The sequence below is a fragment of the Cervus canadensis genome, chromosome 19 (genome assembly GCF_019320065.1).
Source record: "Cervus canadensis isolate Bull #8, Minnesota chromosome 19, ASM1932006v1, whole genome shotgun sequence".
NCBI classification, from domain to species: domain Eukaryota; kingdom Metazoa; phylum Chordata; class Mammalia; order Artiodactyla; family Cervidae; genus Cervus; species Cervus canadensis.
The window spans coordinates 19,621,997-19,644,769 of NC_057404.1; the positions used below are offsets into that span (position 1 = coordinate 19,621,997).

At 45.9% G+C, this 22,773-nt stretch overlaps 1 protein-coding gene across 2 annotated transcripts; it reads right to left on the reverse strand.

Annotated features, from left to right (window-relative positions):
- Positions 1 to 395: 395 nt before the first annotated feature.
- SMIM20 (small integral membrane protein 20) lies at positions 396 to 13,042 on the reverse strand. Of its 2 annotated transcripts, none has more exons than XM_043438587.1 (3): positions 12,811 to 13,032; positions 1,810 to 1,866; positions 396 to 1,059 (listed from the first exon to the last, which is right to left on the reverse strand). In XM_043438587.1, exons 1-3 carry the CDS (start codon positions 12,917 to 12,919, stop codon positions 1,022 to 1,024), a joined length of 204 nt encoding a protein of 67 aa, XP_043294522.1. In that variant the 5' UTR covers positions 12,920 to 13,032; the 3' UTR covers positions 396 to 1,021. The 2 variants fall into 2 exon arrangements, with proteins under 2 accessions (XP_043294522.1, XP_043294523.1); XM_043438588.1 differs by having other exon boundaries at positions 924 to 1,059; positions 1,753 to 1,866; positions 12,811 to 13,042.
- Between the last annotated feature and the right edge of the window lie 9,731 nt (positions 13,043 to 22,773).

The following is a 22,773-nucleotide window of genomic DNA, read 5'->3' on the forward strand; positions in this document are numbered from 1 at the left end:
TATTAGGCCTACTCCCAGTTCACAATAATAAAATTATGTCATCAGGCAGCTCATCTAAAAGAGAGCATACAGCAATGTGCAAGGCACTCTGGAGAATCAAAAAATGAAAAAGATGTGTCTTTTTGAAAGCACAGAATCCAGGTAACAGGTCAGAAAGAGACCAGAGAAGGAAACAAGTATTCTCATGCTCATCTCTGCAGCACCTGGCGAGGTATCTGGTAGAGAACTGCATTCAGTGAACATTTGTCTCAACATATTTGCTATTTACCTGTAAGATTTTTACTTGACAAACACCACATAATCAAATGTCTGGTCAAATATAATCCAGTCAAACAGTACTTCTTGGTATAAAAATGAGCCTATAAAAAAGGATTTCCAAAAAACTTATACCATTATGAAGTAAGAGAAATCATTTTAATATATACATTTTCACTTCAGTCAATTCAACAATGATTTCTAATAGGCATGCAGACCCATTTAGTTTGCTTCAAATTTATTTCTCAACATGCAGCAACCTTCCTAATGAGATAGTTGAGCTGAACTACTTATTCCTAAAGAGTACAATGTACCTTGTCCTCAAAGAGTTTTATCAACGTTAACATTTTCAAAGAGCCCTATGAGGCTGCTCAGTATGGTAGTTTTCCCCTGAAATTTCCTATTTGGAGGATGGCAAAACAGTCTAGGATCTTTCCCAGTCTACTGGTTGCTTGTATTCATATCACAGCATGGCTGGCTAAGAGGTAGAGACTGAATAATATGTAGATAGCCTTCAAGCCCAGCTGAGTGAGACAGCTTCGTTTTTAGAAAGGAAACCAAATCATGAAAACCCTCCTAATAGTATGATTTGTTCCAGGGTTCTTTTAAGAAGGGACGTAATCCTCATGCACAGGACTCTTTGTGGCCTTCTAGAGTTTTCTGCTCCAGCCAGTGTTCTCTAGCCAGGTGACTTATTGCACTTGCTGCAGAACTGAAAGCATGACGTCTCTGTCTACTTGCATCATTAGAGGTGGTGTTCGTCTTCTCATTTCCGGCCAAATGGATCCGACCACACTTTCAACCCTATAGAAAGAAACATAAATTAAAAACAGGATTCGTTTTTAAATTTCCTACCACTTCCCTCGACCCCAAACAAAGAAGATGACATCAGAATGGAGTTGTGCAATTTCCACGGAGTTTGAGGTAGTCTGGGCAAGCTGCTGGAAACCTAGAATGGAACGGCTGGGCAGCCCTGGCAGCCAAGAGATTTTTAAATGGCTCAGAATCTGCCCCACAGTAGGGAGATATGTATCTGGCCTAGTTAAAAAATAAATTAAAAAAAGACTGCCGCCACAAGAGTTTTGGCTAATAAGCTAGAAACCTCTCATTCTCAGCCAACTTGGATTGTCTCAAAGTAACTAACCATTCAGCCATAAAGGGAACTTCTGAGCTTCTGTATAAAGCAGAATCCTGCATCAATTAAAATAGCTCACAAGTAAACAGTATTTTCCCATGAGGGTTGTGTTTAAATAGGTGCTGGGTAAATATGTCTGCAAAATAGCTATTTATGCTTCATAGTTAATTGCACACTTGTTACATGTTTATGCCCACTTATCAAACTCAAGAGAAACATGCAAACTTGCAAAAACTATTCCGGAGTGAAATATTAAGAGGAAGTCTTAGGGTGGCAACCTCTAAAATGGCAACTGCTGAAAAATAACAACACAATCACAATCTAGCCTCAAAGTAAAAAAGATTTCTCTGCAAAGCACATACCTCCCCCCAACAACGCAGCAGTTCACATGAGATTTTTGTCTTGATTTTTAAGTTTACCTGGTGGCTGCACGTCTTCTTGAACAATACCAGCTCGATTAATGGCTTGTTCCTTCTCTGAGAAACACAACAGAAAAATTACTCTTTAGAGAGGGGGTGGGGGGCAGAGTGGAACTCTTTGTATGTACATGGGACAATAAGAGAACAGTATATCTGAGTGCTATTAAATTCAGAGCTGCCATTGCCCAGAGCTTTTAGGTAATGGAAGTTGGATCCTATCAAGCAAAAAGACTGGATATTTTCAGTGAAAGAAAGCAAGCCATACTTCAGAAGAAAAACTCCCAATGAACATCTTTTCTCAGTGATCTCAGCAGTTTGGAAAGGCAACAAAAACAACAGAAAAAGAACAATTTTGAAAGAACTAGTGGGTGTGATGCGATGAGGGCAGGGCTGTTGAATTGATGGAACAAGTACAATTAACAAGGAAACGATGCAGTTTATGTGTCTAAAATGTACTCCACTGAAGGCCTAGACCCAGAGCTAAATATGCTATGTTTTTGATAGGAAATAGAGCAGAAAATTAATCTTTGGGTGGGTGGCTTTGGTTTGGATAATTGAAGCTTCCCTAATTGACTGCAGGTGCTTCACCAATTAGTAAGCGCGTTCTAGCGACAGCAGCTTAGCCGATCTCTTTGGAGATGTCCCACAGGCGAGGGCCAAGAGAAACTGGGCATTTTATGTCTGTGGGCTTCGGGCACTCTGACACATCTTTCTAAGTGGTTTCAAATAAACCCAAGGGCTGTAAAAACAAAGACTTATTATTTTAAGTATCTTGACAAATCGTGGCTTTTCAGCAGAAAGACTTGGAGCCAAAGGATGTTTACTACTATATTATAGTAATTAAGTGCTGTAATCAAACCTCTGTTTTAATCAGGCTAAAAGTCTTTCTTTTAAATCCGTATTTAACTCTTCTTTAATATTAGGCCATTTTCTTTATTCTGGCCTCTGGATTCTCATAAAGTTACAAGAAACAGGGCTTTGCCAAATCAAATATTCATCGAACTTGCTTCCCTGGTGATACGACGGAAAGTCAATCCTAAGGGACCTATCTGAGGTTTTATCAATGCTAAGTTTTGCTTTGGCAACTGAAACACTGGGCAGTAGGGATCATCTGAATCTTGACATCCAATTCTAAGTGAGACAGAGAAGATACAGCACAAAGAAGCCCCTTACAGGCAACGGTGACAGTTTCACCGGGCCTCTCTGAAATAGCAGGTAAATGACAACCAAGTCCCTATGGACCAAGAGATGCCAAAGGATGTCTTCCATTTAGAGCGGGTGATAATGGAGCCTCTAAGGTGTCAGACTTTCTAAAATAACTCAACACAAAAGACGATCTTATTTCCTAAGAAGTTGAATTCCTGTAGGATTGAGCCCCACCACGCTGTCACCATGTAAGTCTCCAAGTATGGATGTGTCTCAAACATGCTCTTAGAAAATGCCAACTAGGAGAAGACCACACTGTCATCAACAGTGCCAGGACCAAAAATAGATATCATTTTTCATACCTAAAAGGTCCATTCTCCAGTATTACGGAAGCAGGAAGAGATGAGTTTAAAAAACACTTGATTGCCAGAAAGCATTCTAGATGTCCAGATTTAAGAGAATCAGATAGCCTGGTGTACCAAACACATGCTACAAGAGGCAGGTTGTACAAAGCCAAAGAAACTGGCAGCCTGCCAAGCATCAAAGGAAGCTGACTTCTGGTGGCAACAGAATGCCTAATTGTGTCCTCACCTCTTATAATGCAATAGAGAACCAAGAGAAAGGAATCCCTGTCTTTACACTTCCTTGCTAATTGCTAATGAGGTTGGAGAGAGGCTGAGGATTTATTTTAAATAGACCATAATCTCTTTATAATCCTTGTCCTTATGCAACCACCTCTTTTTTTTGGCTTGGACGGGCAATTTAAACTGATTTGCAGAACTAGTTCTTACAGAGTGAAAACTGGTATTAGCATCCTATCTACATCCCCTGGTTCTTTTATCCATTAATGTTCTGTAAGTGCTTGAAGACCAAAACAGTCTTATATAAATTCACAATATGACACAAAGACACTTTATTTGTGAATGTGGGATATGCTAAAGGGAAACAAACTGGCCCCTCGGGACTTGGCAAATACGTCTTGATGAAGCTGACAGTAGGTGTCTATTCTGCTGTCATTAGAGAAACAGCAGATGTCTCTGGGCCTCAGGAAAAGGGCAACACAGAAGTCAGGGGTTTAACTATGTGGGCAAATCAGGATAAACTAATTACTGACTTTTCGGTAGTGAGCATATTTCTATCAGGAGTGAAATGATTAAAATGCAATACACAGCACTGGGCTGGGAGCATTGCAGTGTCAGTTAGACAAGCCCCCTCTCCAATGTCTCAGCAAGTCCAACTCTGCCCCCTGGTGCTAAGGCAGCGAGCTGATTTGCAGTTTAATCGAGGATCCTTAGCTATATTATTCAAAACTTAGTAATACATGCAGATGGGCTCATTTTTGTACAGTAGCAAAAAAGTCTTAAACCCATCTTTTAAGACTTTTTTAAGTTTTAAAGTTTAAGACTTTTTAAGTCTTAAACCCATCCTTATATTAAATGTCCATACTGTGAAATCTGTGTGACTTACTACTTTATTTAACATTTACAGCAAATGGACGCAGCACACCCATGCACCAGCCCCCTCAGCGGTCTTGTTCGGGACGGTGTTCTTGGGGAGCACTAGCAGACAGAAACGTAAAAGCAGGTGCAGAATCTCAGCTCGGGACCCTCTGCAGCGAGACCACCACCTCAAGAACACCCCTTCCATCTCCTCCTGCCAATGAACCAGTTAAAGTACAAGCAACTCACCATCTGAGCTAATTGGCCAGATGTCAGCATCTGAATATGGACTGTATATTACATAATAGTATTGTGTCAATATTAAATTTCCTGGATTGGATAACTGTGATTATGTAAGAGAATGTCCCTGTGCTCAGGAAATACATACTGAAGTGTTTAGGTATCAAAGCTCACAAGGCCTGCAACCTAACTCTCAAATCGTTCAGCAAAATAATAGTAACAGTAATATGTATATAATATGTGAACATACACATATCTCTATGTATGCATGTGTGTATAGATGTGTCACATACATGTCGGAAGAGAAAGCAAATGTGGCAAAATGTTAACAACTGGTAAATCTAGGTGAAGAACACAAAGGGATTCATTGTACTATCCTTAGATTTTCTCAGTTGCATTTTTTAACAACAAAAAAACACAACTGCAAAACAAATAAGCAAGTCCAACACTGACTATTTCATGATGATTAAGTCAAAGTCTCTTTTAAAAATAGCAAATATAAAATGAAAAAGTACTTTTCTAGTGCTCCCATTTTGCTGCAGTCTGCGGGGTGACCCCGGCTGGATGTGTATGCCATGGGAGTGAGTCTGAGCCGGTGGCTGAGGGCATCAAGCGGCCACTGGAAGCACGGGCTCCTCCCAATGCTGGGAACACCTCTGTTTCTCACCAGGGTGTGTGATGGAATCCAGACAGCTTTGTAAGGCCTGTTAGAAAAAAAGACTTTAGTCTGCAATTCATTTTACTCAAGGTGAAAGGAATAAAAAGCATATTCTGAGCACTTGCCATGGAATAGGGAAAATGCCCTTTTAAGGTAAGAGGTATTCCTCATCAAGTGACTTCTCACAGGCCTGCTCCGACTACCACACACTGTGGATGGGGGCACAGAGAGAGAGGAAGAATTGTGGTGTCATGGCTCTTCCACCTTGGCTTTGCTGGCAGGCCCTCCTCTGTCCTAAATGCAGGTGGAACTGGGCTTCATGAAGCAGCAGACAAGGCTGGGGAGTTCGGGTCTAGTATTTACCCAGCAATGAATGTGCTAAGTGACCCTGAGCAAGTCACCTAAACATGGGGGCTGAATGAGCACAAGGTTCCTGGCAAAACCCTACGGTTTTACGCTTCTCCACATCTAACTAAAATTAGTTAAAAATGTACAGGATCACAGGAAATGATCTTATTTTGTCTCATTTCATAGGTTGCCCTGAAATGCTGTTATTTTTAAAAGGCCACATTCAGGATCCCTGGTTGGTTCTAAGACAAAATGCAATTAAGCTTCAAGCTGTATCACTTGTGCGCTTCCCTAAACATGGGCTCTATCCCACAAACCACATTGGGCTGAGAGCTAAAAAGTAACATCCGGACTCCCCCGCAGAAGGACTGCAGAACTAACTGAATACTCCTGGTTTCGGACTGACAACTGCCATCTCCCCTGGGCTCATTTCAGTATCAGGTATCACGAGTCTGACCTTGTATGCTACCTAACACTTGGTAAAGTCTGGCTGAGTTAGTTAAAGAGCTGAAGGTCACACTGAATGTCAAGATGAAATTCAATATGGCAGTCTTATAACGGTGGCCTGTCTGCTTTTAAAGCAGAAGATCCTGGCTTTATTTTACATAAGGGGCCTTCTGCCTCTTTTCTACTGCCTTGAGGCTTATTCCAGCAGGGGCCCGGAAACCCACCTACCCCCTACCCAGGCCAGCCAGCATCTGTCAACTTGGCCCAGCTGAAAGCTCCTGCAGTGACTCGGCTCTTGGGCCCTACATGGCCTGCGCTCCTTGCCAGCCTCTGGCTCCCCTTGTCAAGGACTGGGCGTCTGCCCAGGCCTTCCAAGGACCGTGGGCTTCTCCTTGGTCTGCCCAGAATTCTGGGGACCACAAAGGTATGAAGCAAGCTCAGAAGAAAAAGAGCCAATGAGAGAGGCTGAGAAGGAGTGGATGAAAGGCAGGAACAAAAGAGGAAAGCCAGGAGTGCTGGTGGAGGCAGACCACCAGGCCCGAGGAGGAACGCGTCCCCAGGAGGGAGAGCCTGGCTGGGGGTCGCGCCTCTCACGTGCAGTCACCCGACCTCCTGCGTCACAAAGAGAACAGGAGCCAAGGTGACCAGGAAGGACCCACAACCTCCCAAAGTCACACCGCCGTCTAGCTGTATCCATGCCCGCCCTTCCTCCTCTGCTGGTGGAAGAAGTGTCCCGCCCTGGGTCCAAGGCTGCTCCTCCTCCATCTGATGTTGAGATTCCCCCACCTCCTCCAGCAGCCTTCTTTATCCAGAGACCCTCTTGGCTCCCCAATGCCACAAAACAGAACCACCGCTCCCCTAGCGCCCTCGACCAGCTGCAAATACAATTCCTCATTCTCCTCTTCAGATAGCCCAACGTCTTCACATAGTCAACCTAATACACTATTTACTCTTCATCCGCTGCAATCTGCCTTCTGCTCACTGTCAAACCACTGAAAGCACTCTTAACAAAACAGCCACTGAGCTTCACCTTCTTTTTGCTAAATCCAACGGACATTTTCAGTTTTTATCTTCCTTACTGTCTCTAGGCAGCCGAGCCCTGCTGATCACACCCTTTGCCATGAAAAGCTACCTTCCTGGGGCTTATGACTGCAGCCTCTGCCAGTTCTAATGCTCGCACTCTGGCCACTCCTTGTCAGTCTCCTTAGGAGGCCCCTCCTCCTCTGACCACTTGCTCTTCAGACCCTCAAGTGCCGGTGTTCACCTGCCCTCTGTCCTGGACCAGTCTCGGAATGCTGCCTGGAGCCCCACCTGCTGCAGTGCCTCCGCTTCCCATCTGATGCTGAAGGGGTGCCATCTCTAGCTCCAGCTCAGATCCTGTGGCTCGGCTCCAGATTGGCATGTCCCACCTCCTAGGGGAAATCTCCAGGAGCACATCCAGGTACCTAACACTCAGTACATCCCAAACTGAACCAGCCTGTCCCCTCATCCCCTAAACAGACTTCATGTATTCCTTAATGCCTAGCACCACACCTCTTCAACTGCTGGAGCCAGAAAGCTGGGGGCCAGTCTCCTTCCTCTCCCTTGCTTGCCCTTGAGCTAATCAGTCACAAATCCCTGTAGAGGATTTATTTCTTAAACCTGGCTCCTGAATTTGGTCCTTCTGCCCAGTCTCATAACCACTGGCACTCTGGTGCAGGCTACCGTCATCTCTCCTGAAGTCACAGGAAGCACAGCCTGCCTGGGTGTTGGCCTTCTTACCTTCAACCTTGGCCATTCCCGCCCCTTCGTCACATACAGTCAGAGATGCCTGGAAAGGCTGAATCTGATCACCTTGCTCTCCTGATTAGAACATTTCAATGATTTTCCACCAGCTGGACTCTGAGGACAGCAGAGGGTTATTCAAGTGTTTTAAAATAAGCAAGTGAGATGATCAAATTCCAAGAGCAAATGGCACAACAATAGGCTTTTCAACAGGCACAGTGGAAAACCGGGGTTCTATACATTTTCTGACACACACCCCTGTATTTTCCCAGTTACAAATTCTCACCAAAGAAACACAAAGATGTATTTCAGAATGAAGAAAACTGAAACTAGAAAAGGTGTGAGACAGAAAGATCAGCGAATAAAGAATGTGGGTCAAGAGAAACAATCAGTGACTGTGTAAAATGCTGATGGTCCTAAGTGGTCTAGAGAAACAATCAGTGATTGTGTAAAACACTGATGGTCCTAAGTGGTCTGGGGAGCAAGTTTCTTGTGTTTACAAGGCAGGAGGGGTGGGGAGTGTGGGACAAGAGCTAAGGCCTTCTAAGGTCTTTGTTTATTTCATAGGAGGTAAAGATACTGACTGGCTCTAAATTGTCAAAACAAAAGAAGAAAAACAGAATGTAAAACTTTCAAACGAGTAGAGGGCAAGAAAATTAAATAAAGAAGCCTTGAAGCAGAAAAGGAGAGGAAAAAAAAAAAAGTAGAGACAAGATTAAATAGAAAACATAAGATAGGGAAAATAATCCAACATTTTAAAGATTATCAGACTGAATTTTTTAAAAAAAATCCCAGTTTGGGTTGCTTATAAGACTTAAGGACAAATAAAGGCTAAATATAAGAGAATATGTATACCAGGAAAACACTAAACCAAAGAAAGCTGGTAACTATGATGATATTAGATAAGACAGAATTGGGGAGGCATGTTAGGGGATAAACAGGACTCTTACATAATGATAATTGAAAAAAAAATTCTTCAGAACATTCTAGATTGTGAGCAACAACTAATATGGCCTCAAAATATATAAGTAATAGAATTAAGAATGATTTGGAACCATCATACACAAAACTCTGTGCCCCCAAAGAAGAGAACATACCTCATTCCAAGCATACAGGGAACATTCACAAAAACTGGCCTGTACCAAGTCACAAAGCAAGTCCTGACCGGCATCAAAGAATCAAAATCACATGGTCTGAATTCTCTGACCACAAGTGCAAAGGTAGATAAGCAACAACAACGTAGCCAGGAAGACCAGCGTGGCTGCAGGGTAGAGAACGGGGTGGTCGTGGTGCTGGTGGGGCAGGGAGACCAACTCAGGGCACCAGGAGTGTGTGGCGGGAGAGGGGTCGGACGCGGGTGGGGACAGCGGCATGAGAGAAGAGCTCTGCCTGACCTGTCCGGTCTCATATGTCCAGCACCTAACACAGTGCCAGGCACACTGCTGCTAAAATACAGGTTTTTAAAAATAAAAAGGCTAAATAAATGCTAACTGAATGTGCTGAAACGAATCGAAGCCCCGTCCTCACAGCATATCTCCATGACCTGGTCACAAACGCCTCACCTGGGTCTGAGCATCTGCTTAAATCTCCTTGTCTCACTTCCCTGCCCCTGTAGCTCCTTATTTTTGAAATCTTTTTATGGGATTCCTAACGTAAAAATATGAGCTTCCCTGGTGGCTCAGCGGCAAAGAATCCATCTGTGAATGCAGGAGGACACAGTTTTGATCCCTGGGTCAGGAAGATCCCCTGGAGAAGGAAATGGAAACCCACTCCAGTATTCTTGCCTGGAAAATTCCATGAACAGAGGAGCCTGGTGGGCTACAGTCCATGGGTTGCAAAGAGTTGGACACAACTGAGCAACCACACAACTGAGCAACCAAAACAAAAAGAAAAAATAAGCATTTCTACACCTTTTATCTCATTTAATTCACTCCAAAACATGTAAATTCAGTCCTGCAAACTTCACTGTTACAGATGGGGAAACAGGCCAGGCTCAGAGAGGTACCTAGTAGCTCATCTTAAGATCCTCTTCTAGGAAGGGAATTAGACCCTCATCTGACTTTCTCCCTCTCTATCTTCTTAGAGAGGCAGTCTGGTGCCCTGGTGTAATAGTGCACTGGTTCAAATCTGGGACTCGCTGGTTGTGGGTTCTTGTACAAGTTAACTGTTTTATACCCCAGTCTGTCCATGTATAAAGTGGGGATGATGATCACATGGCAACTACCATAAAAGGTTGCTGTTTGCACCAAATGGGTTAATATATAAAAAGTGCTTGGAAGAGTATCAGACATATAATCCGTTTTCAATACATATTAGCTATACAGTATCATTTACCTGTTTAAGGACTCAGTTATAACTCAGATAAGAGTGTCCAAATTAATTAAAATTGAACCAGAAACGTAGGCAGGTGTTGACTGCCTTACATTTAAAAATGCTGATATTGTAGCCACACACTCAGTGTTCACTTAAAAGGCCTAATTTGTCTTAAAGTGACTCAGATAACCATAGACTATGGACCTGTAAGACTGTTGTTGCGAGACACAGCACAAACCCACACCCTGAACCAGAGGCGGGTTTCCCAATCTTGGCATATTTGCATGTTGGGCTGGGTAATTCTTCATTATGGGTGGCTGTCCCGCGTGTTGCACAAACTTTAGGAGCCTGGCTTCTACGCGCTAGATGCCAGTGGCACATTCACCCACTCCACCCTACCCCACAGCACCCATTTTGTGAGCCAAATGTCCCCGTGAGACAAAAATCACCCCTAGTTGAAAAACCACTGCTCGAGTCGTCCTAGACTGAAACTTTTCTGGGGGATCCAAAGCAGACCCTCTTGACCCAAGTTCAACTCTAGAGTCTATCATAAAACAGAGTGAAGCAGGATTCTGTAAGGAGGGATAACACAGATTATGCAAGGCTTCACTCAACCCCATTTTTATTTACCCCATGCATGGCACACAGAGACAGGCTGGAAGGCAGAATGCAGACCATTTCAATCCCGGGTGATAAAAAAGAAGCTGCAAGGAAATCTGAGTGTGTGCTTAAAACGCTCTGTCTCAGAAACCAAATGTTGTAGCCTTTGTAATGGGCAGAGCATTTACACGGAGCTTTCCGCTTTAGATCGCCAAGCTTTCAGCCTCCGCTAATATTCTCAAGGGGCATGGCTGGCCTTCTTCCATCTTCAAGATGATTCAGGTTTCCTGGAGAACAAAATGAGCCTCTAATGCCTGATATTTTCTCTCTGACAGATGGTTTCAGATGTACCAAAGTGCTAATCCTTGCTGAGGTATAGGTCTCAAGGAAGGAGAGTTTGGCTTTTAGAATGATAGGACTTGAATGATTAAGGAAGAAAATTACTCCCAGGATATTCGCCATTGTCATGTGAGCAGCCGGCTTAAAACGAAGGAAGACAGCAGAATGTGAAAAAAAGATTTGAGGAGAAAGGAGAGGAAAAACTCAAAAATCCAGGTTAACAGTTTAGGTTTGAAACATGTCCGCTCAATGACATCTTTGGGAGTGGAAATGAAGTGCCATAAAAACACCTTCAAGCTCAGGATAATGAGGGGCCATCCCTCCCCAGCTTCATCACCATTCCCAGCTTCAGGGTGTGGAAGAAGGCCCGGAAACGAAGGCGGAAGTTGGAATATTAGTCTTGCCACTTACTAGCTGTGTGTCCTTGGGCATGTAATACAACCTCTCTGAGATTCCCCATCCATAAAACACTTGATAATAACCTGCCTCAAAATGAGGCTGCATAAATTAAATGATCCAGTATTAGTCGCTCAGTCGTATCCGACTCTTAGTGACCCCATGGACTGGGGCTCCCCAGATCCTTCTGCACCTGGGATTCTCAAGACAAATACTGAAGCGGGTTGCCATTTCCTTCTCCAGGAGATCTTGGCAACGTGCTTAATGAAGACACATTAAAAAGCCTCCAGTGAATACCAGTATGAACTAGTATTTAGTGTTGACCTACTATGTCAACTGCTTTTATTACCACCTTTGAGTCTCACCAGATGACAGTTTTAAAGATATTACACAGACACAAGAGACGCAGGTTCGACCCCTGGATTGGGTAGATCCCAGAAGGAAATGGCAACCCACTCCAGTATTCTTGCTTGGAAAATTCCATGGTCAGGGTGGCCTGGCGGGCTACAGTCCATGGGATCGCAAAGAGTTGGACACGACTGAGCGACCCTGCACGCACGCACGCACACACACACACACAGTTAACTACTACTGAGGATGGTGAAGGTCTCAGAGGTTTGAGTCACTTTGTTAGGGGAAGCACACTGATTGAAACCGCCCACCCTGGCCAGGCACCATAGTAACCATTTGCATGAGTTGTTTTATGGCAGGAGATCCTGATAAGGAATACAGAACTAATAGGCCACCACCAGCTGGAAGAGTTCGGGAAAGATCGAGAGGAGACACTCACTACCTGTCCGTCCACTTCCCAGAATCCCTCTTGCTAGCATCCATCTTGGCTGAGCGATGCGTGCGCCACCAGGAAAGACTGTGAATTAGAATGATTGGCCAAAGACCACCCGGAAACTAATCCCATCACCATAAAACCCAAGACTGTGAGCCACGAGGCAGAGCAGTTCTCCTGGGTTGCCTTACCCTCCTGCTCTCCACCCGGGTGCCCTTTCCCAATAAAATCTCTTGCTTTGTCAGCATGTGTCTCCTCGGACAATTCATTTCCGAGTGTTAGACAAGAGCCCAGTTTCGGGCCCTGGAAGGGGTCCCCCTTCCTGCAACAACTTGACCCCGGTCACGAAACTGCACACAGCCAGAGTCGAACCCGGGTCTCCCTGACTCGTGAACCAACCTCTGTCCATGGCCCCACGTGGGGATGATGAGGGAAAGCGGGAGAGTTACTAGGGCCAGGCGGCCGCGTGGGGTCAGATATCACTGTCAGCGGGCTCGGGACGCCGCGTGGGGTCAGAGGTCACTCACTGTACTCCTCCAGCCGCATTAAGGGCCGGAAGTAGATGGGGTAGAAGGCGGCGCCGATCAGGGAGATGAAGCCACCGAAAATGAGAGCAGTGCGCAGGTTCCGGGACATGGCTCCAGCCGGGGTTACCCGGATTCTCCGAGTGCCCCGGACTCTCCAAACCCGGCTCCCGCCGGCTGGGCCGTGACCCCGCTCGGAAGAGGAGGAACAGCTTTCGCTTCCGGGCCTTGGGGGCGAGGCTAGAAGTTGGGGCGGGGCCGAGGTAGAGCGAGGCGGGAGCAGGGGTGGAATCAGAGGCGGGGCCTGGGGTGGGTGGGGCTAGGGCGACGTGGGGCGGGGCCTCAGGCATGGCGCACCGCCTCCCCGGTTGTCCCGGCGTCCCTTAGTGCCCAGCGAGAGCCAGCAGCTAAGAGTGGAGGTTTAATTGCTCATTGCTCTCGGTTCCCAGTCCCTCCCCCAGCCGCAACCCGCCTAGCCTAGTTTTTGTCTCAGCTGCCCCACCCACCGCTCTTCTGACCTTGTTTACCACTCCCTCCTTTACCAACCACGTTTCTTGGTTCTTTCCCCGCAACTGATTTTCCTGACTACAGTAGGAGGTGGAGGATCTCTATAGTTGGTTGATTTAATCCTCATGTATTTTACTAAGTCACTTAAGTCGTGTCTGACTCTGTGCGACCCTATGGACTGTAACCTGCCAGGTTCCTCTGTCCATGGGATTCTCCAGACAAGAAGACTAGAGTGGATTGCCGTTTCCTTCTCCATATCTTTTACAGGTGAGGGAATCTTGGCTTGGCTGCGCGGATTTGGACAAGTCACTTGGCCTAAAGGGCGATTTGAGGGGATTAGAGACAAAAGTGCAAAATGCCTGGCCAAGAAGGCCTGCAAGGGAATCTGAAGTCGGAGCCACAGGAGCTTCAGAACCAAGATTAACCTGGGAGGAATGTTATTTCAACGTTCAAGCTACAAAGCAGATCTTTTCCGACTGATTTTCCGCGCCCTCCTCTCTCCTTCCCCTTGCTGGATGTCAGGCTTATGGATGAGGATAGAGAGTGAATAGAGTTCAGCACAGGGCCGGGAGCCAGCAGCCAGTCCCACTGCAGGGACCCTGGGGCTCTGCCTTGTTCCCTGAGCAGGGAGCCACTGAGGACAGACATCTGCTTCCTCTTCCTGTGCTTGCCATTCTCCAGGCTTCTGTGTCTGCTCTGCTGGCACAGGACCCACCCAGGGGTACTGGCAGCTGAGACTAAGATTCCTCGGGCCTTCACTCAATCCTTTATTTTAAAAAAGAATGATACCAGCTACTGGGGGCTTTGGAGCAAAGAAAATCCCAGCAAATCTTGACCCCAGCATCATTAGTTGAGGAAATTATCTACGATCCTTCAGAAATGGTGTAGAGGGCACAGGTTTCGTCTGTTTTGGTAGTTTTGTAGTTAAATCAAGCTACTATTTACTTCCATACTTCCAGAAGCATGTATACCAGGTGTTTGATCTGTCAGCAGACTGTATGGACAGTCTTCTATGCCTCATGCATCAAGCAAAGTGCTTCGGGAGGCACAAAGATGAATAAGACGTGACCCTTGTTCCCCAGGATCCTGCCAAGTGGATGAAGAGAAAGGACATATACATAACAAGATAACTGATGACCCAACTCAGCCCGTTGCTGGTGAGTGATAAGGTCCTGTGGGCTACAGGAATTCACAGGAGGAAGACAGATGACTGTAGATTGAGACAGCTGGTCCTGGGGAGCTTGCAGGAGCTTTTTAGGATGAAGACAAAAGACTTCATGGCAAAGAGGGAAGCTGCAATGCATGCTTTATATCACGTGATATAAAAATCCCAGGTATAGGACTTCCTTGAGGGTCCAGTGGTTGAGAATCTGCCTGCCAGTGCAGGGGACACAGGTTTGATCTCTGGTCCTGGGAGATCCCACATGCTGCGGAGCAACTATGCCTGTGCACCACAACTACTGAAACCCGTGCTGTAGAGTTGGTGTTCTGCAACAAGAGAAACCAGGACAGTGACAAGCCAGCGCACCACAATGAAGAGTAGCCCCCCGCTTCCTGCAACTGGAGAAAGTCTGCAGGCAGTAAAGACGACCCAGTGAACCAAAAAAAAAATCCCAGTTATAGTGCACATTTTAGCCTCCCAGCATCCACTTCTCTTTCTGTTAATAGTACCCCAAGTATCTTTTGGCAGACCACTCTTCTCCCATTCTCGATCTGTGAGGTAAACTAGGGCTTCTCCCCCTAATTCCAACCCTTACTCTTTCCCAGCTCCGAATGTTAGCCATACAACCAAGCCTGACCAGGCTCTCTTACTTATCATAGGGATTGATTGGCACTGGACTCAGGTCTGATTATCCAATGTGGCTGCATCCCCCCAGCCAAATGACACACATAGAGCCAACCATAGTCAATCCCAGCTGCTGGGAGGCTGGATTTGAACTTGAAGGCATGAGACCCTGGGGCTGCTGGGGACCACTGTTTGGAGACTGAGGATGAGGACAGTACAGCAGAAGAGCTGAGAGTTGGGGAGAAATCAGATGCTGACACTACATTTGAGCGCCTGAAGCCAATTGTGCCCCCAAACAGATTTCTCAGTAACATGAGCCAATAAAGTCCCCTCTTCACTGAAGCCACTTTGAGTTGGCTTCTGTCTTTTAAAACAGAAGGAGTTCCAGATGAAATCACCATGGGTGTGATTTCATTTGCTCAACACCTCCACAAGCTCCAAATCAAGGATTACCCTATTATTTAGATCACAACACTGAGAACCAGAGACCTCACACCACTGACTGAGCCAGGGCCAGGGCTGAACTCTGAGGATTCCTAATCGGATAGGCTCTTCCGTGACATCCTACTGTCTTTGTGAGCAGACGTGGCAGATGGTTGACCGAGTCCTATCCACGGAGTGTGTTAAAGCCAGTGCAGAGGGTGCCAGGATGTCCTTGTGAGGTACCAGTGGCGCCTCCAAGGCAGGAACAGGACCAACATGGGACAGATGAGCCACCCCCCTCCCCAAGGCAGTGTGGCAAGTAACTGGTGGTTCCACTGCCCCCTCTTGTTGAACCAGAGGTATCAGCCTGGTGAACAGCCAGCCTATAATCTATACAAATGTCACGTACAGATTGACATGTACAAATGACAGGATAAATGATATATTAGCATCATTATATTGTCACTTGCCTGCCACCGACTCCTACCAGATACAACTCTGATCCCAAAGTTCTTCCTCTTTCTGAGAATCCCATTGATCTACAGATTCAATCAGCAAACACTTATTTTGAGCCTATTCCAGGCAAAGCCCTGTGCTGGTTGATCAGGAACACAAAAAGGAAGCAGTCAGATCAGTCTTTGCATATCTGACCGAGGTTCACCAAGCCAGATGCTGGTGGATGCATCAGTGAATTGAGAGGAGAATCTGTTGTCCTCATGGTGGCTACAGTCTGGCAGAGGGACGAGCTGTGGGCTGTGGACAGTAATTCCTTTTTGGACACTCAGCCTCTCCTAATGATGCCTCCTGGTTCTTTTCTGAGGATGACCTTTCATCTTGGCATTCTTGGTTGGACTGTAAATCCAGGCGCCCTGTGCTTTCCTAGCAGTACTGATACCAAGGCTGTAGAACACTTCCCCTGTGCCAGTCACTATGATAGGTTTACACCATCAGTACTCACCAACCCCCATAGATAGGTATCCCCATTGCAGGGGCCGAATCTGGAGCAATGGAAAAAGGACTAGCTCAAGGTCACATGGCTAGTAAGTGGCAGAACCTGGATACAAATCCATGCTGTCTGGCTGCAGAGACCGGCCCTTACCACCCCTCTAAACTGCCTTGCAAAGTCAGTGAGCTCATGTTGTCTGAGTATGGGTTGCTCCAACCAGGCCCAGTTGTTCTTTTTCTCCTAGAAATAAGAATCATGAGGATGATGACACAAGGACAGACAGCACTGTTGCAGTGGATTTCTTCCATTGCTAATGCTGTTGTAGGATTATGACATATCTCCCACTTGCCTGGGGTCCTAGGTGTGCACTTGCCTCATTGTCCCGTCTTGCAGCCTGATCTCAACTGTTTGTTGTATTCTACAGGTCACCCCATATGCTTCCAGTAAACTCCCTTTGGATTTCAGTTAGTCAGAGTCAGTTTCAGCTGCATGCCACTAGGAGCCCTAATAGATAAAGAAATGCCCACAATTACCTCCAACACACAGCAGAGATGAAGGGCTTGGGGCTTCACAGCTGTGCTAATGTTTGTGAATGCCAAAGGAAGTTCGGGTCTGGGAAGGTATTCACACAAAGGGAGAGAGAGCTCAAGGGATGAAGGGAGACGGGATGCAAATCAAATATGTCAGGAGTCCTAGGGTGCATGTTTTCATCTCAATCACCGAGAGAAAAAAAAAGTCTGCTTGGGCTCCTATGCGGCACTTCCTCTTTCTTGCCTTGCGTGTGAAGATTGAATGCTTGCAGGAAGCAGACCACCAGTGGTGTCTCGCACGGAGTTCAGACAGACATCAAAGTTAATCCGCTCTCTGATCTGAGCAAAATGTGACCAGGGTTTCCTGGGACAGCAGCTCTACTAATTGTGGCACTGCAGCCCAGCTGCTGTAGTTTTAGACTCTTGTGGATTCCCAAGAAGTAGCATCACCTTCTGCCGGAAAACAGTCAGACTAGAAGCCTGGGGTTTGGAGAGGAGTGAGATCTAACACAGGACCCTCTGGACTTGTTCTTTTGAGAACATGAGAGGAAGCTGGGGAAATGCTTCCCTGTTTTTCTTGAGCTCTGTGGCTCTCTCAGTCCCTACCTGTCTGTATAAATATTTCCAATTTAGATCACTTGTCAAGTTTTTCTGCTTTGATGTGTTCTTTATGTCTAAGAATTGAATTGAATTGAAAGTCACTCAGTCATGTCCAACTCTTTGTGACCCCGTGGTCTATATGGTCCATGGAATTCTCCAGGCCAGAATACTGGAGTTGGTAGCCTTTCCCTTCTCCAGGGGATCTTCCCAAACCAGGGATCAAGCCCAGGTCTCCTGCACTGCAGGTGGATTCTATAGCAGCTGAGCCACAAGTGAAGCCCTTACATCTAAGAGATTTCCCCAAAATATCCACCTTGGCTTCTTTCTCTCTTGCCACACTATCCACCTTACAGTTATAACTAGTGCCTTAATGACTTCCAGGTGTCTAGACCCAGCCTCATGTGCCTGATGGCCAGCTTCAGGTTCAAGACCCACTCACTCCTGCTTCCCCCGCCCATCACTTTCATAGCACTGGCTTGGTTTGAGGCCTCACCTGCTGACCTTGGCTACGGCCGTCCAACTTGTCTTGCATGTGTCACCCTCTTCAGCCACCAACTGTCTCATTTGTGGGACAGCCAAAGTCATCTTCTGAAACCATAGATCTGGTCAATCAATTCTGCTCTTCTCAGAAGCCTTCAGTGTCTCTCTAAAGGGTAAATTCTTCATCCAGGACCCCAGGCTCTGGTCAACAGGCCATTAAAGCACTTCAGGCTCCATGTGTTTCTGCTGCATGAAAAAACAGTGCTCTTCGTCTTGGCTGCCATGCTCTGTGCCGGTGGCCATGGTTGATTGAATCAGCAGGGTTGAAAAGCCCAGACCATAGTCAAAGACCCCAAACCTCTGTCTAAATGGGGAATGGGCTGACCCAGTCAGCCTCTCTGCCCCTGGAATTTCAGCTGGTAGGTTAGGGAGAGTTGGAGCTCAGCAGAGGGAGTAGAAGTTGAACAGATGAGCAGGAGGAGGTGGTAGCAGCATGCGGGGAGCTCTGAGTAAGCCAGGGTGATGAGTTAGTAGAAGCTGTCAGAAAAAGCTGGGTTGAGTAGATGGGGGAGGAATTGCCTGGGAGTAACAGGAAGCAGGGCACGATGGAGGAGAGTGAAAACCAAGATTCACAAATCCTGCTGCTGAGAAGTAACGAGATACCTTAAGCTCGAGGGCTGCTGGGGATTCATGTATTCATTCATTGATTTCTACTAGTTTTATGGAGCACCTGTTATATGCCAGACACTATTCTAAGAGGATGAGATGGTTGGATGGCATCAGCGACTCAATGGATATGAGTTTGAGCAAGTTCTGGGAGATGGTAAAGGACAGGGAAGCCTGGTGTGCTGCAGTCCATGGGGTCGCAAAGAGTCAGACACGACTGAGTGACTGAACAGCAATAACAAATTTTAAGCATTAGACAAAGTCCTTGCCTTCGTGGTGCTTGTATTCTAGTTGGGGAGGTAAATAATAAATAGACAAAAATAAATGGGGACAATTTGGCAATTTCTGACAAAACTAAACATACTCTTCCCATACAATACCAAAGGAGCCAAAAACACGGGTCCTCTTAAAAGCCTGCATGTGGATGTTTGTAGCAGCTTTGTTCAAAATTGCTGAAATGTGGAAGCAACCACTGTGTCCTTCAGTATGTAAATGGATAAATTATCTGTGGTACAGACAATGGAATATTATTCAGCACTAAAAAGAATTAGCTATGAAGGAAAAGACTTGGAGTAGCCTTAAATGCATATTACTAAGTGAAAGAAGCCACTCTGAAGTCTATATACTATGTGACTTTCTAGAAAAGGCAAAACTATGGAGATGGTAAAAAGATCAGTGTTTGCCAGGGTTAGGGAACAGGGAGAGATGAATAAGCAGAGCCCAGAGGATTTTAAGGACAGTGAAAATACTTTTATGCTCCTGTAATAATGGATTCCTGTAATTATATATTTGTCCCAATGCATACAGTACACAGCGCCAAGAATGAATCATAACAGTGAGCTATGGACTTTGGATGATAATTATGTGTCAGTGTAGGTTTATGGTTTGTAACACACATTCCACTCTGGATGGTGATAGTGGGGGAGGCTGTGTGTCTTTTGAGAGTAAAGGGCATAGGGGAACTGTCTATACTCTGCTCAGTTTTGCTGGGAACCTAAAACTGCTCTGGAAAAATAAAGTCTATTTTAAAAAACCCCTCCCCCCACCCTTAGAAGAGGTTTAGTAAGCTGTTTTAATTTTTCCAGAATCTATAGAGAAAAGAAACAGACTTTGAAGGGGGAAAAAAATCCATGTTATAACGAAAACCTGGGGGTGGGGGTGGAGATTATTCCAGATGAAAAGAAAATAAAGGGATATTTGATAGATGGACAAAGTAAGAAGTGCTGGGAAGAAAAACTGAGCCAGCAGGGGGGCTGGGGTTTGGGGTTGGAGGTGGGGGTGGGGGGGCAACTATTCTTACTTGGGTGTTAAGAAAGGCCTCTCTGAGAAGGCGGCAGACATCTGAGTGAAGGGAAGGGGGAGCCCTGTGACTATCTGGAGGAGGAACCATCCAAGTGGAGGGTCCTGGGTGCAAAAGTGGTGAGCGCACGGGGCGCTTGCTGTTCCAAGGACAGAAAGGAGGTCTGTGTGGCTGGAGCGGAGTGAACCGAGGGGACGCGGAGGCGGCTCAGGCAGGAGCATGGTGCCCAGGGGCATCAGAGGCCGCGCGGAGGACTCAGGATATTACCGTGTGAGATGCGGCGCGCCATGCGCCATCCCCAGCAACCCTCCAGTGCTGCCATCTCGGGGAAGGCCAGTTGCTCTATGGTTTTCATTCTTTGCACGGACGCCTTCCTTACCCATGGGGCCCCCTTGTTTCCCACAAAGCCCTTTTACTCAGAAGAGCAGAAATCAGTTTTCCTTCCTGGAAGCCAAGTGATCCCCTGCCCATTATTTGACCCCAACGACCTTCTGGGTTTCTTTTTCCCATCTCTCCCAGCACCTACCTCCAGCAGCCTGATCTGTTTGCCAGGTGCTAAATGCTGCCGCCTTTGCCTGCCAGGAGCCTTTGCTCTTAGTCTTCCCTGTGTCTGGGTGATTTTCTTCTCAGAGCTTCTTGTCACAGTCCTTCTCTTCCAGAACATTCTCAGACCTCTCTTCTTTTAGGAAAGCTTCTAGATCACTTGACTTTAAATGAACTGGTCTCTCCAAAACTCCCATTTGAATGAATTTTGGCTTCATAACTAGCTACCCCAAACTTAGCATTTAAATATTAAAATGATGTTTTACCATCTCTTGAAATGCTGTGGCTTTACTAAACCTTATTCTGTATCACAGGGGTGTCTGGGCACTGGTACAACTGAAGTCGACGAGGGGCCTAGCTGGGCTGGACCATCTAAGATGGCTCACTCCCATGGCTGACAGCTGATGCTCAGTGAGGGCCAATGGGAGCACCCATAGGTGGCATTTCCCAGCATGGAGATTCTGTCCTGAGAGGGATCATCCCAAGGAAATCAGGAGGGAGCCACAGACTTTTGATGATTTAAGACTTGGAAGGCATACCTGGAGTCATTTTAGCAAAGATCATGGATGGACTAGATTCAAGGGGGTTGGAGCATGGGATGGGGGGCTAGACCTCAGTTCTGCAGTTAACTTTAATCCACCACAGCTCTCTTGGTGCTTTACCCACATACTGATTAGGATGTTTATCTCCTTTTGTCTGTATTATAATCATTTGTGTTTTATCTCACATACTAGATTTTAAGTTTCTAATGAAAAAGGCAGAAGAACCAGAGATCAAATTGCCAACATCCATTGGATCATAGAAAAAGCAAGAGAATTCCAGAAAAACATCTACTTCTGCTTTGTTGACTATGCTTGAGCCTTTGACTGTGTGGATCAAAACAAACTGTGGAACATTCTTAAAGAGATGGGAATACCAGACGACCTTACTGCCTCCTTAGAAATCTGTATGCAGGTCAAGAAGCAACAGTTAGAACTGGACATGGAACAACAGACTGGTTTCAAATTGGGAAAGGAGTATGTCAAGGCTGCTTGTTTATTTTACTTACATGCAGAGTGCATCATGAGAAATGCCCGGCTGGATGAAGCACAAGCGGGAATCAAGATTGCCAGGATTTCTCCTGGCAATATCAGTAACCTCAGATATGCAGATGATACTACCCTTATGGCAGAAAGCAAAGAAGAACTAAAGAGCCTCTTGATGAAAGTGAAAGAGGAGAGTGAAAAAGTTGGGTTAAAACTCAACATTCAGAAAACTAAGATCATGGCATCCCGTCCCATCACTTCATGGCAAATAGATGGGGAAACAATGGAAACAGTGAGAGACTATTTTCTTGGGCTCCAAAATCACTGCAGATGGTGACTGCAGCCATGAAATTAAAAGACACTTGCTCCTTGAAAAGCTATGACTAACCTAGGCAGCATACTAAAACACAGAGACATTACTTTGCCAGCAAAGGTCCATCTAGTCAAAGCTTTGGTTTTTCCAGTAGTCGTGTATGGATGTGAGAGTTGGACTATAAAGAAAACTGAGTGCTGAAGAATTGATGCTTTTGAACTGTGGTGTTGGATAAGACTCTTGAGAGTCCCTTAGACTGCAAGAAGATCAAACCGGTCAATTCTAAAGGAAATCAGTCCTGAATATTCATCGGAAGGACTGATGCTGAAGCTGAAACTCCAATTCTTTGGCCACCTGATGTGAAGAACTGACTCACTGGAAAAGACCCTGATGCTGGGAAAGATTGAAGGCGGGGGAGAAGGGGACAACAGGGGATAAGATGGTTGGATGGCATCACCAACTTGATGGACATGAGTTTAAGCAAGCTCCAGGAGTTGGTGATGGACAGGGAAGCCTGGTGTGCTGCAATCCACGGGGTGGCAAAGAGTCAGACATGACTGAGTGACTGAACTGAATGAAAGATTATATCTTCTTTAAAAACTTTATTTATTTGTGCCAAGTCTTAGTTGCAGCATGTGGGATCTAGTTTCCTGGTAAGGGATAGAACTTGGACCCCCTGTATTGGGAGTGTGGTGTCTTAGTCACTGGTCCAGCAGGGAAGTCCTGAGATTACATCCTATTTAACTGAATTCTACCAGTGTAATAACCACAGTAACAACAACAAACATTTAGTGCCTGCTTGCTGTACGTTTGAGCTCATCTAATCTCCAGCCAGACTTTATCCCCA